This window comes from Lineus longissimus, chromosome 2 (genome assembly GCF_910592395.1).
Source record: "Lineus longissimus chromosome 2, tnLinLong1.2, whole genome shotgun sequence".
NCBI lineage: Eukaryota > Metazoa > Nemertea > Pilidiophora > Heteronemertea > Lineidae > Lineus > Lineus longissimus.
Window position 1 is genome coordinate 14,323,415 of NC_088309.1, and position 14,089 is coordinate 14,337,503.

Genomic DNA, 14,089 nt, shown 5'->3' on the forward strand with positions numbered 1-14,089 from the left:
AGACTATTAATTCCCGTTGACAGCCTTTGTGACTGGAGATAATAACATGTACATTTCGACCGATTTTATGTAGAGTCATACACGATGAACACCTTCAGTTATTAAACTCTTTGAAACACTCGACTTGAATTAAAGTTAATGATTTGTGAATGTGAACGCGGTGACTATTTTTTTATATTGTTACAACTTAGAGTAACCAGACTAAGGTTACAATGAAGATAATTTAATGTCGGCATAAACCTGTCATGCTTGGTATATGTAACGTCAAATATGTCAAAGAAATCAATAGATGAGATTATCATAAACTGGAATTTTTATCAGACGACAAAAACAAGACTTAGAAGAGAGTTTTTTCAGTCTCTGAATTTGTTTTCCTTTATAAAACAGTATGTCAACCGTCTGCATAATAAGTCAGATTCGCGCAGACTGTTCCGGTCTGCGCGTCCGCCGAAAAACCGTTACCGTGGATTTCGGAACACAGATTGCAGGTCTCACGCTACCTGGGATGGTCGTAAACGGGGTAATGGCATCAGGGATGACTACTCACGAGCCTACGACCGCAGCAACGGATATCGCCAGTCGGATTACTCTAGGTACCTCGAATATGAAGGCGGCCGGTACCGTCACGAACACGAACACGAAGACTACAAGAACGGTTACGAACAAGGATACCAGTATGATCACGAATTTGAAGGTGCAGGAGACATTCAATGGGGGAGCTGGCGCCGATAGGGACGCTACCATCCGCAGTGAAACAGTTAACTGCCATGGATTTAAATCAAGCGCCTCGTACATTGCAGACAGACTCCAGGATTGTGATGTTATGTGTCTCAGTGAAACCTGGTTAAGACCGTTTGTGCTCTATGATTCTGGATGCCCTGGCCACTTCCTGCCAATCTTTTGACCCTTCTTCGTATGTTGTGTTTGCGAAATCTAGTATGATTGTTTTGGAGGAGGAGTACAACGGCCGGCCGCTTGGTGGCGTCGCGATAATCTGTAGAAAGTTTGCTGACTTGACCTGGCAGGAGATAAAACTGGATAATGATCGCTTAATTGGTGTAGGATACCAGTGGACACAACACATGTGGATACACGATGTTTCCAAAAATGTCAATATTGTACATATGGTAAAAATGTTCTCGACACAAGTCGCCACATTTGTGTCCACTTGTTGCAAATAAATTGAAATGCAATTATTTGGACACATGTTTCCAAATGTATCCAAGTTCTGACCAATCAGAAATCAGCTTCAAGTCAGCTGATCTACCTGTAGTCATGTGACTTGGACAAGATTGCAGGCACCATGCATTGGAGATTAAGTACAGTAGAAGAGCTCATAAAGGTTTGAGAGGGTTGTCCCTGTTTATGGGACACCAACCAATTAGATAAGGACAAGAACCTGAAGAAAGGTGACAACGACTCAGTAGGATTGCCAGAAATTGGGCGGTCAAGTCAGAAACCATTGCCAGGAAAAAGAACAAGTAAGAAAAGGAAACTCGAGGACAGTGAAAATAATCTTCTTGGGAGGGCCGCAGTGGCCATTGAAAAGGCTACCGGGATGGAGAAGAAAATGTCCCAAGCAATAATGGGGATGATATATTTGGCCAATATGTTGCATCTGAGTTGAAGACTGTAAAAAAGTGTAACAGATGAAGGGATTAAAAAACTCCCACAACAAATTTTTCCTCTTTGTAGGAGCCATTTTTCTTCAGGAAATATGCTTTCCCGCTCATTTTCTGGACACATCTAGCAACAAGTATCCAAACATATATCCAAACTTGTTACCTAGTGTATACAAGGCCTAATTTTTTTGTGTCTGGTTGTGTCCACTTGTGTTGTGTCCTGCTGTTTCCTGAAATGTTGCCAGTGTACACATAGCTTCAGTGACAGTGAGGGTATGCGTCAGGCGATTATAAACACTTATATGCCGTTCTTCGGTGGTGCTAATAGTGCTAATCTAGTACCTTTTATTGAGTGTCTGGATGGGCTACAAGTGTGTCACGACAAGTACGGGCCGATTGCCCCGGTTAAAATGTGCGTTGGTTTCAACGCTCAATTACCTACTGATAGTTGTCTCGGCCGCCATTGATATATATCCAAGGGCTTTACCCAACAGTCTAAGCTACTCTATAACTTTATTTCCTCTAATGAGATGAAGGCTGCAGATCTCCTATCCCATCAAAATACCCAGAAGTATTAAGGTAGCAGGAAGGGGTGGGCGTTTGTGGTTTCTGAGTGTGAGGGGTATAGTGGTGTCTGTTGACTGTGCTTTAAGAGAGACTGGCAACAGACATGTGGTATCAGTATTAGGTCTTTCATTGTAGCAATGCGAAAAGGTAAGTAATTTTGGTTGGTCCGTCCTTTGTTATGACCAAGTAGCTTCTAGAGTGACTCAATCACTCACTCTCTTGATTACAGCGGCTGCCTCAGCGCCACCACGCGGGGCCTAATGGTATTAATGGTTCTTCGCTGGTTTTGCTCCTACCTCAGTGACCGTCAACATTCTGTGTCTTTGAGTGGATCCACGTCCTCACCGATTACTCTCGATGTAGGAGTTCCCCAGGGCTCTGTGCTGGGGCCTGTGTTATTCAATCTTTACACCCTCCCGCTGGGTGATGTGATGCAAACGCATAACCTCCATGCATACGAGATGTTCGCGGATGACAACCAGATGCTAGGGATCTCTCTCCCCCCCCCCCCCCGGTTATGCTGAGCTGGGGAATGAATGCACAAACTCTTTGGAAGTCTGTTCAAGTAATGTTGATGAATGGCTCCTCGAAAACAATCTGAAGTTCAACGGACCAAAAACCGAATTCATCAGCATAGTTTCACCCAGGAGGGTGGCATCAGTCAAATCCATTTCATTAAGTGGTGTAGACATCCCGAGCTCCTCGTGCATCAGAGACTTAGGAGCTTGGTTTGATCAGCACATGACCATGGAAACGCATATCAAGAAGACATGTCGAGGTGCATCCTCCAAAAGATCAGTCGCATCAAAAAGAACTTGGACACAAAAAGTTTCAAGACGTTGATCCATGCATTGGTGATGTCTAAGCTCGACTGCAACAACGGCTTGCTGCAGGGGCTTCCCAAGAAGTCTCTAGCACCTATGCAGCGGGAACAAAACTCTGCCGCAAGATTTATCACTGGTACAAAAAGATCTGAACATATCACACCAGTGCTTAAAGATCTCCACTGGTTGCCTGTGAACCGTCGGATTGACCTTAAGATTATCTGCCTGACACACAAGGCACTCAATACCGGCGCTCCCGAGTACCTGGCATCACTGCTAAAACCCCACTCGGGGATTCGTGTGACAAGGAGGAGCACCAGAAACATGTTACTTGTTCCCAGACCGAAGACAGGATTTGGAACTCGTAGTTTTCAGGCTGCCGCAGCCAGACTCTGGAATACCCTCCCCGACACCCTCAAGGACAATAAGGACACATTGTCTTTCAGAAAGGGACTAAAGACCTGGCTCTTTACCATCAAAAGCGCTTGAGCAGTCTTTACTGATTAGCGCTATATAAATATAAACATTACATTACATTACATTAGCCCAAGTAGCTTCGCGCGATATGCACCACGCTAGGACTACTCAATGAGGAAGTATGCTCATTAGCATTATCCTTTCTTAGCTCCAGCTCGAGGTAATTTTGCGCAGTGTTTCTTCGGGCCAGATACATTGTGGTGGAAAATGTCTGGTACAAAGAACGCCTGGCTTGCGCCAGCCTAATAAGTGACGAAGGTCCGACTACTGTGATAAAAATGACCATCACAGAGACTCTGACGTAGGCATATACGTTTTACACTTAAAAATGCTCTACATGCAATAGAAGAACCATGCCGTCCCGAGCTTCGCGCGATATGGACCATTCCGGGAAAACTCAATGAGGAAGTATGCTCATTAGCATAATCTATTATTAGCCCCTGCTCGAGGTAATCTTGCGCAGTGTTGTTTCGGGCCAGGTATATTGTGGTGGAAAATGTCTAGTACAAAGAACGCCTGGCTTGCGCCAGACTAATAAGTGACGAAGGTCCGACTTCTGTGATAAAAATGACCATTACAGAGACTCTGATGTTGACGTGGCAATTTGGTGTCCACTGCGCCTGCATGACCGCAACTGAATGAAGAGATCATTCAGGGACTGTCTGACAGCTGTAATTGTTGACCCGACGTCATGACATCATGATGACGTCATGGCATCCTTGTGACGTCATCAGTGACATCGTAGCCTGAGCCTGCATGCTCTGTTGCTCATGGCAACAAGAGAGGACCAAAATGAAAGATTTTGGCTACTGGGCACCGTGCACTGATGGTATGAAGCAACCATGTGTGCCTGATTGGTCATGAAGGTGCAGGAAATGCGGTTTCGTCAAGAGAGACTCATCAGATGCGTGTGGCGACAAAGAAATACGGTTGGATATACAGAGGTATCCTAATAATAGATTATGCTAATGAGCATACCTTCCTCATTGAGTTTTTCCGGAACGGTCCATATCGCGCGAAGCTCGGGACGGCATGGTTCTTCTATTGCATGTATAGAGCATTTTTAAGTGTAAAACGTGTATGCCTACGTCAGAGTCTCTGTAATGGTCATTTTTATCACAGAAGTCGGACCGGCTCAGACCGCCCTTCAGCAGGCCATACTGCCTGGATGGACTGACCCATCCTCGGCACCCAGTGGTTTTCCATATGCTCCAGCTCTCGCTATTACAAACCCCTGGGGAAATCCATGCCCTTCAGACGGATTGTAGCGGTAGAAAAAAAGCACCCAATCAGAGCGTCGGTTGTATTTGAGTCTCGGAAATTCGTAAACCACGGACCCAGGAATTAATGCGCTCAGATGCACTATCAATTGTATAGTCTTTTGCGCCGAGGTAGGTTAGTTATATTTCCATGAAACGCGTATTTTCATTAGCTGCTATTTTTAGAACATCCGGGTATTTATGAAAATTCTGAATTTTTCAGTGCTGTTCCTTCGTATTGCGCGCACCCCGCTGCAAATTTATTTCATTGCTTAATTAAAACACAATTACACATCTACACAATGTTTAACAGCATAGAATCGATGAAGTATAAAACGATTTAACGATAGGATTATCTTAAACTTTATTCATATACATTTTAATGTCATATAAAACACTATATATACATACATTACGCACAGTGTATCAGGTTATCAGAACAGCCACCCTTCGCTGTCGATTCTAATGGATTTTCTCAGGGTTTTGTATGGGACGTAGGAGTATCAAAAATCTGAAGCTCAGGATGGGACTGACCAAGATCTACTCTAGGTCAATCAAGGGGAGAAATTGAGTCCTTGCGGTCCCGCAATCAGGTAGCCCCTGCTCGAGGTAATCTTGCGCAGTGTTGCTTCTGCCCACATACATCGTGCTGTAAAACGTCTCGTACAAAGAAGGTCTGGCATGCGCCAGACCATTTTGCAGTGGTGTTCACTACAAACTTTAACGCTTCTCTTCCGATGCAGAAATCTGTGACCTTTCGTAAGCTCAAAACGATTGATGTGTCAGCTTTCAGGGCTGACATTGTTGCCAAGGACATCAGTTACCTGAACCATTCAGCATGTGCCATCAGCCAAGCTTACAACGAAACGCTGAACAGTCTCATCGATACGCATGCGCCGGCGCAGACGAAGATCATCACCTTACGTCCTCACGCGGCCTGGTATAACGATGGACTAAGGGTGGCCAGGCATAGGCACCGTCAGCTCGAGAGAAAATGGCGGCGCACCAAACTGGCCGTGGATCACAACGCATACAGACAGCAGTGCGCAATAGTGAATGATCTCCTGCGAACATCAAAACAGGAATACTATTCGAACAAAATCGAAGAATGTGGCAGGGATAAAAAAGCAATTTTCAAACTAACAAACCACTTGATGGGCAAATCAAAGGAAGTTATTCTTCCGAACCATCACTGTGCCAAGTCACTTGCAAATGATTTCAATCGGTTTTACCTAGAAAAGATTGAGCGTATTAGAGCAGGGTTGGACGATCAAACAACTTCGTTAGGTGCCTTAGACAGGGACAGTGCTTTCCAGGGCAATTGTTTGTCCTCCTTCAGACAAGTATCTGAAGAGGATGTTCGCACTGTCATTCTTAAGTCCGCCACCAAATCATGTGATCTGGATCCAGTCCCAACTTGGCTCATGAAACAGTGTGTTTCGGAACTATCTCCCATTATCACATCCATGATAAATGCATCTTTGGACAATGCGGAGGTACCAGCCTCGTTAAAGACCGCGCATATACGCCCATTGTTGAAAAAAGCAGGGTTGGATAAGGAAGAGCTAAAGAACTATAGGCCTGTTTCAAATCTCCCTTTTGTCTCAAAGGTTTTGGAAAAGGTAGTTGCATCTCAACTAGATGAGCATCTCCAGTTTAATGATCTCTATGATCATAACCAGTCCGCCTATGAAGTGTTCCATTCCACCGAAACCGCTCTGCTTAAAGTTCAATCGGACATTGCTGATGCCTTGGATAAGGCTGAGATTGTGCTCCTTCTCACGTTAGATATGTCGGCCGCTTTCGACACAATTGACCATTCAGTTTTGTTGGAGCGGCTTGAGCATTCCTTTGGTATCGATGGGAAAGCTCTTGCCGGGATAGGATCATATCTTTCGGAGAGGACTCGGCCTGTTGTGATAGGGGATAGTGTGTCAGACAACATGAATCTTAGATATGGCGTACCTCAAGGGTCTGTACTTGGCCCGAAGTTATACTGCTTGTACACGAAACCAATTGGTTCCATTTTCAGAAGTCATGACTTACCATATCACCTATACGCTGATGACTCACAGAACTACTTGGCCATAAAACCATCTCTAGCTAACATCAATGAGGCCATAGTGTCGATAGAAACCTGTGTTAGTGACTTAAAGCCATGGCTTAAAGTCAATGGTCTTAAGCAAAATGATGAGAGAACTGAGTTCATGGCATTTTACCCAAAGCACCTCAAGCATTTCTGCCACGAGTTATCACTGAGAATTGGTGGCTGTACAATCATTCCTGTTTCTTCGGTGCGAAACCTTGGAGCATTGATGGATTCGACGCTATCCATGGAGAGCCATGTGAACCATGTATCAAGAATATGCAATTTTCATTTGCGAAATATTGGCAGGATCAAACCTTATCTTAACCAAAACGCTTTGAAATCCTTGGTTCAAGCAACAGTCATCTCAAGATTGGATTACGCAAATGGACTTTTACATGGGATAACCAAGCATCAAGCTTCCAAACTTCAAAGAACTCAGAATGCAACTGCTCGCTTGATCACTGGCACAAGAAAGAGAGAGCACATTACGCCGGTGCTGTACCAACTGCATTGGTTGCCTGTAGAGAGCAGAATCAAGTACAAGATACTCCTCTAAACGTATAAAGCACTAAACAACACAGCGCCGGTGTACATGGCCAACCTCATTTCAAGACATCTGCCCGGGAGACGGTTGCGTTCCACGGACCAGTGCCTCCTGTTGGTGCCAAGAACAAGGACTAAAAACCTATGGCACGCGGACCTTCAAACAGGTGGCCCCGGTCCTGTGGAACGCACTGCCGCTCGAGATCAATATGAGCAGCACCGTCTCCATTTTTAAACGTTCCCTTAAGACTTTTCTTTTTATTGAACATTATGGTTTTTAATCTTATGTAAACGTTTTAATTATGTAATCAATGTTTTATTAATATTTTTATCTTTGTAAAGCGCCCTAGAGCAGTTTTCTGAATAGGGCGCTAAATAAATATTGTATAATAATAATAATAATGATAAATAATAATAATAATAAGTGAAGAACTTCTGGCTGCGCGAGACTTCTGTGATAAAAATGACCATTGCAGTATGGCATGCGCCAGACTAATAAGTGAAGAACTTCTGGCTGCGCGAGACTACTGTGATAAAAATGACCAATGCAGAGGCTCTGTGATGTAGGCATATATATTTTTTACAATCAAAAATGCTCTCAGCCATTTGTTGCAATAATAGGCTCATCACACAACGGTAAGCGATAGTGACGTGCAGAAAATGCATGCTGATGTCAAACTGCAAACTGCAAACCCGAGGGTTTTCTCAAGAGTCAACAGAATTTAGGTCAGGAACTTAAGGCAGCACTTTAACAGTTGCTTTGTAATTTTATTAGACTCAAACTAAGGGGAACATCTCAGGAATTTTGATGAAAATTTTCGAAAGATACATTCCTCGTACAAGCGTGAATAGTTTTGACGTACTGTGAGATGGGAGAGGCCTCTATTGGCAACTCGGTGCAAGTTTATCTTGCCTACCTAGCTGCTGCCTATAATAGTATCCCTTAAAATGACCTCAATGATGTAATTGAGGACAGTGTATGCCAAAGATTTGACGGTCTCTGACTGACTGCTTTGGTGGTTGGATTTTATGGTGACGTCACAAAGTGAAAATGAAGTCATAACTATTTCTCGCAATGCCTTATCACGTAATAACATAGCATATGCCATATAATGACGTTGATGCAATTTTTAGATGCTTATGGTAACACCAAAAAACTCTTCTTGCCAAAAAAAATCATTAGGTTATCCTGGTTATTTACACATTGTACATCGCAAAATAGAAGAGTGAGTCATAGACGCTGTGTGCAGTCTTCAATAAACCTCAGGTGTCTAGTTGAATTACTGTGTTGTGTTGATACATTTTGTTTGATATGGGCAGAGACATGTATTCATCCACAGGCGGAAGTGTGGTACTGACACATAGTCCGTACTGAACTGTGAAGCTGTGGTAAATACATGACTGCGATGGGTGAAAGTGGATGTATTCTTCAATCTTTGGTGGATTCTTAATCTACAGAGCCAGGCCATAACAGGGATATACTTTTTGATAATTAATTTAAGGAAATATTGTCTCACTGGCCAGTTTAGAACTTGTATTCTAATAGGCCAATATCAGTCTGAGGTCAGGTCGGGCCGGGTCAATGGCCTGCCACTGGTAAACCTGTTGACCGGTGCAACCTGCGCAGGTTCGGGCCATCGGCGACTAAACCGTTACCCCCACCAGAGTCCTTGACTTTGGTGTGGTGGGTGGCTAGACACCCAGATGGAACTAAAAACCATATCCATCTTAAGGGCGGATGAGCTTATTAAGCCAACGGCCATCTAGCAATTCCTGGAGAGGAGATGGGCACCACCAGGGATTATCTGGCCTAAGAAACGACCATGACTAAGACGAAAAAGGTAACCAAACCGGATCGGACGAGGCCCGGGTTAACAACGTCCGCGCGCACCACTACTAGCCGGCTTACTGGACTTTGCGCAACGAAACGAAACGAGCGAAATGGGGGAGCGACCATTATATTTTACCCCGGTACTCTAGCCTGAAAATTTGTTCGGACCTCGATCGAAGAAGGTACGACAAACAATTAATTAATCAAACCCTGAGGTTCATTCATTTGAAGTAGAGAGGGTAACGTACATTGTATACACAAATCAAACACACTCGCAATGCTTTTGAGTGATGACCCACACCCACCCAGGCAGCTGAAACACATGTCTTGTTGGACATGCCTACCGATTTTTACTAAATAAAAGCATAACTTCATCACACTTTTCGGGGTTGAAAATGTACTCACGTAAATTACCAAAATTACATGCCAAATTCGCACATGACCTGTTATTTCTCAAAGCTTGGAAGCTCAAATGTCTGAATGTAATGTATGCGCGTAATGTATACTCTCAGCAAGCGAATAGTTGTGATCGTCGGTTTTTGATACGAATCGTTTCCTGTATGGCCGTTACAAGCCGTTGTCTGAATATGGTGTGAACCTGTTTACCGTTCAATGCTGCTCCCTGTGACGCTGTACCCGCAAATGTTCAATGAAAAAAATGCTGGATAATGACTTACACGGCTTGTTCGCATCGTAAACATAGTGGTACCCGGGTAAACTGTCTTTGCGTTTGGCCTAATTTCACAACGATTACTCCCCATGTAACCACGATCTAGGATGGACAGGCTGTGTATTATGAATAGGAAAGGTCACCTGGGGACCGTTGCGTAGAATACTTTTTTGGCGAAATATTGCGCAAAGTCCAGTAAGCCCTACTAGCCAGGGTGGTGGTGATAAGTGTGATACTGGCGAAAACGTCATGAAACTAAGAAGAAGACCGTTCATAGCAGGCACGTGGAACGTAAGAACACTAAACGCTGACAGTAAGATCGAGCAGCTAGAACACGAGCTAAAACGCTACACCTGGAACATCATAGGGATAGCTGAGGCAAGACTCAGACTGGAGTTGGGGAGTCAAGAACAGCTGAAGGCAACCAGCTCTACCATAGTTGACAAGACAAGAGACATGCGAATGGGACAGCCTTCCTGATCCACAAAGATACAGCAGGCTCAGTGATGGAGTTCAGACCGATCTCGGACCGTGTCATCTACATCAGGCTGAGTGCCAAACCTTTTAACCTCTCAGTCATGCAGATCTATGCCCCAACGACGGATGCAACTGACGATCAGTTAAACAGCTTCTATGATGCAGTTACATCAACCTTGCAAGGACTCCCGAGGCAGGATATCCATCTCCTTATGGGAGACTGGAACGCTAAGATTTTTCCAGATGCATACGATCAGTGGAAAGGCACGATTGGCAGACACGATCTGGGCGTCACCAACGACCGAGGTTTACGGCTTCTCGAATTTGCTCAATTCCATGAGCTAACGATCGTCAACACGTTCCAAGCAGGGAAGCAGAGTCGCAAGGCAACTTGGCACTCCCCCAATGGCAAAACCCACAACCTGATAGACTACACCATGGTGGATAACAGATTCCGCAGCAGCATCAACCTCGCCAAAACAAGTACCTTCCTGGGGGCTGACATTGGCAGCGACCACGACCTAGTGATGACGGCGCTGACCCTCCGATTTGAAAAACATCGAGAAGAAGAAGAGTACGAGAGTGTGCTACGACCTCAACGAGCTCAAGGACAGCAACATCCTAGATCAGTTCCAAGTCGAGATTGGTGGCCGATTTGCCCCGCTGCTGACAATGCAGTTGGAACCCGAGGACTTCCAGCAACAAGTGGAAGAGAACTTGCGGGAGGCGGCCGAGAAGATCCTAGGGAAGAGACTTCAGAGGAAACAGAAAAGCTGGATAACAGACTCCATCCTCCAAAAGTGTGATGAGAGACGAAAACTGAAACAAATCAGGTTCAACTCACCCCAGGAGAGCGAGGCCTACCGAGCAATCAACAAGGAGGTCAAAAAAGAAGTAGGCAAGGCCAAGGAGACCTGGATCCAACAGAAATGTGACAGCATCGAGTCTAGTCTGAAGGCAAACAACACTAAAGTAGCGTACGACACTGTAAAAGAGCTCACCCAGCAGAAGTCGAGCAGGATAAGTTGCATTGAAGACGCCAATGGGACCCTACTCTCCGAGAAGCCAGCCATTGCAAAGAGATGGCACGAGTACTGCTCCGAGCTGTATAACTATCAGATATCGGCTGAGCAAGAAGTCCTCCAAGAGCTGAAGGCACAGACAGCGGACCAGGTTGAAGAGGACCCTGATATCCTGGAAAGCGAAGTGGAGGCTGCCCTGAAGAGTCTCAAACATGGCAAGTCCCCAGGATTTGACAACATCCCCGCAGAACTCCTCGCAAATGGAGGAGAGTCATTGGTAAAAGCGTACACCAGAATCTGCGACCATGTGTTCAAGACAGGAAACTGGCCCAAGGACTGGACAACATCGATTGTTGTACCTCTGCCCGAGAAGGGGAACCTGCGGAAATGTAACAACTACATGACCATAAGCTTGATAAGCCATCCAAGCAAGATTCTCCTGAAGGTCATCCTCAACCGGCTGCGACCACAAGCAGAGGCCATCCTATCTGAGGAGCAAGCCGGTTTCCGCAAAGGCAGGTCCACAACAGAGCAAATATTCAACCTCAGGGTGCTGTGTGAGAAGCATAGGCAGCTTGGAAAACCAGTGTACCACAACTTCATCGACTACAAGAAATGCTTCGATCGTATCTGGCAGGAAGGTTTATTGGCAGTTCTGAGGAAGTACAACATCAGTCCTGGTATCATCAAGTCCATAGAGGCACTGTACGCAACAGCGAGGAGCATGGTTCGAGTAGGAGAAGATTTCAGCGAGTGCTTCCCCACCTCGGTAGGAGCAAGACAAGGTTGCCTCCTATCACCAACCCTGTGCAACATCTTCCTCGAGAACATTATGGCAGAGTCGCGCTTCGAACTGTAGTCACCTTTGACGATATCGGGTCGAACGATCAGCGATCTGAGGTTCGCCGATGACATCGATCTCCTACACGGCTCAGCAAGTGACCAAATCCACCACTCACAGAAGGTTGACAAAACCAGTGGCAGATATGGCATGGAAATTAGCCTAGAGAAGACAAAGACAATGGCATCCAGTGGAGGTGAACCGATTGACGTGTGCCTCAGAGACTACCACCTGGAACAAGTGGCAGAGTTCATCTATCTAGGAGCCACACAAACAGAGGACGGTACGTCTGTCAAGGAGGTGAAGACACGCATAGTTAAAGCTGCAGCTGCCTTAGCCAGACTGAAGATAATTTGGCGCGACAGAAACATCGCAATGACGTCAAAACTCCACCTTCTAAGATCCTTGGTGATCTCAGTCTTCTTGTATGCGGCAGAATCCTGGACCATGAACAGCGAGATCGAGAAGCGGATCAACGCGTTTGAAATGAACTGTTACAGGAGACTGCTCGGCATACACTATACCACCCACACCACCAACATCCGAGTAAGAGAGCTGGTCATCCAGTTCATCGGGCGCCATGATAGCCTCCTAACCATTGCCAAGAAGAGAAAGCTGAGGTGGTTCGGCCACGTCACCAGAGCCAAGGGAACGCCAGCCAATACCATCCTGCAGGGCACAGTAGAGGGGAACCGACGACGCGGCCGACCAAAGAGAATTTGGATGGACGATGTGAAGGACTGGACCGGAAGGAAGACCAGTGACCTGATCCGCCTCGCGGAAGACAGAACCATATGGTCCCGAATCGTCGATAAAACAGGGTCGCCCCAATGGCCGCATGGCTGCGGGATATGATGATGATGATGATGATGATGATGATGATGAATATCAGTCCGCGAGTGACGATTTGATGGCAATGCTGTACACAAATAAATTTTTCTCAGGCAATCGGTATTGGAATTGTTTTATTTTTAGATAAAAGCCTCTTCATAACACATATAACATTTGGTGGGAATTAAAGCACCCTTGGTGTACTTTTTTCACCAACCTATATTCATTTAAAAAATGTACACAGAATGTACACGCTGGCTAATAAAGGTCTCTGGCCATATACAATATTTTTCAGGTTGCAACAATTCTCCCTGGCCATCACCAATTTTGATTATGTAATGATTTTTGTAACGGTTTACGCTGGCGATTTCAATATCCAGATGGATGATCATATGATTAACAATGTCACAAGATTTAACGAAATCTTATCTAGCTTTGACCTCATTCAATTGGTGGATCGGCCGACCCACAAAATGGGACATATACTGGACCTTGTTGGTTTGTCACACTCAGTGCATCACTTTTTGAGTCGCCTCATAAGGAACAATTTACAGTATATATTGCATTGATTACAACCTGATTATTGATTTTTTTTATAACAAATTGCAAACAGATGAGAGTGCAGCTTAATTGTGGTTTGATTATTGTTATGTTTGGCAATTAGCAGCTAATCGACACATCTGCCTAAATTCTTAGATCGTTCTCATCAATGATATCTATACTGTATGTATTTGTAAGACGATAAATCAATGTGTACCGCATGTGCAAAGTAAATATTTTTCGTTGAATTTCGGTCGTTCCATCATTGTTTTGCACCTCAGCTCAGTTTATAGTTGAATTAAAAAGGGCTTCATCATGGCTTCCAGTTAATTGCCGGAGAGAGCTGTGGGATCAAAGGAAACTTGCCGTGACCTGACTCTTTATTTGAAAGACTCTGGCTCCACTAAATATAAATAGCTTTGGTAAGGGGTTGTCTCCAAACTAAATTGTGCGAACATTTCATTTCATCTTGACACACAAGGCTCCAATATTGGAA

The 14,089-nt window shown here is 44.9% G+C and overlaps 2 protein-coding genes across 2 annotated transcripts in view; one reads left to right on the plus strand and one right to left on the minus strand.

Annotated features, from left to right (window-relative positions):
• The window catches only part of LOC135482664 (uncharacterized), a 44,177-nt gene that overhangs the window by 16,202 nt on the left and 13,886 nt on the right, over positions 1-14,089 (minus strand). The gene's annotated exons all lie outside the window — the stretch shown is intronic.
• LOC135482892 (uncharacterized) lies at positions 2,960-3,502 on the plus strand. The gene has a single exon (XM_064763370.1). It carries the CDS (start codon positions 2,960-2,962, stop codon positions 3,500-3,502), a length of 543 nt encoding a protein of 180 aa, XP_064619440.1.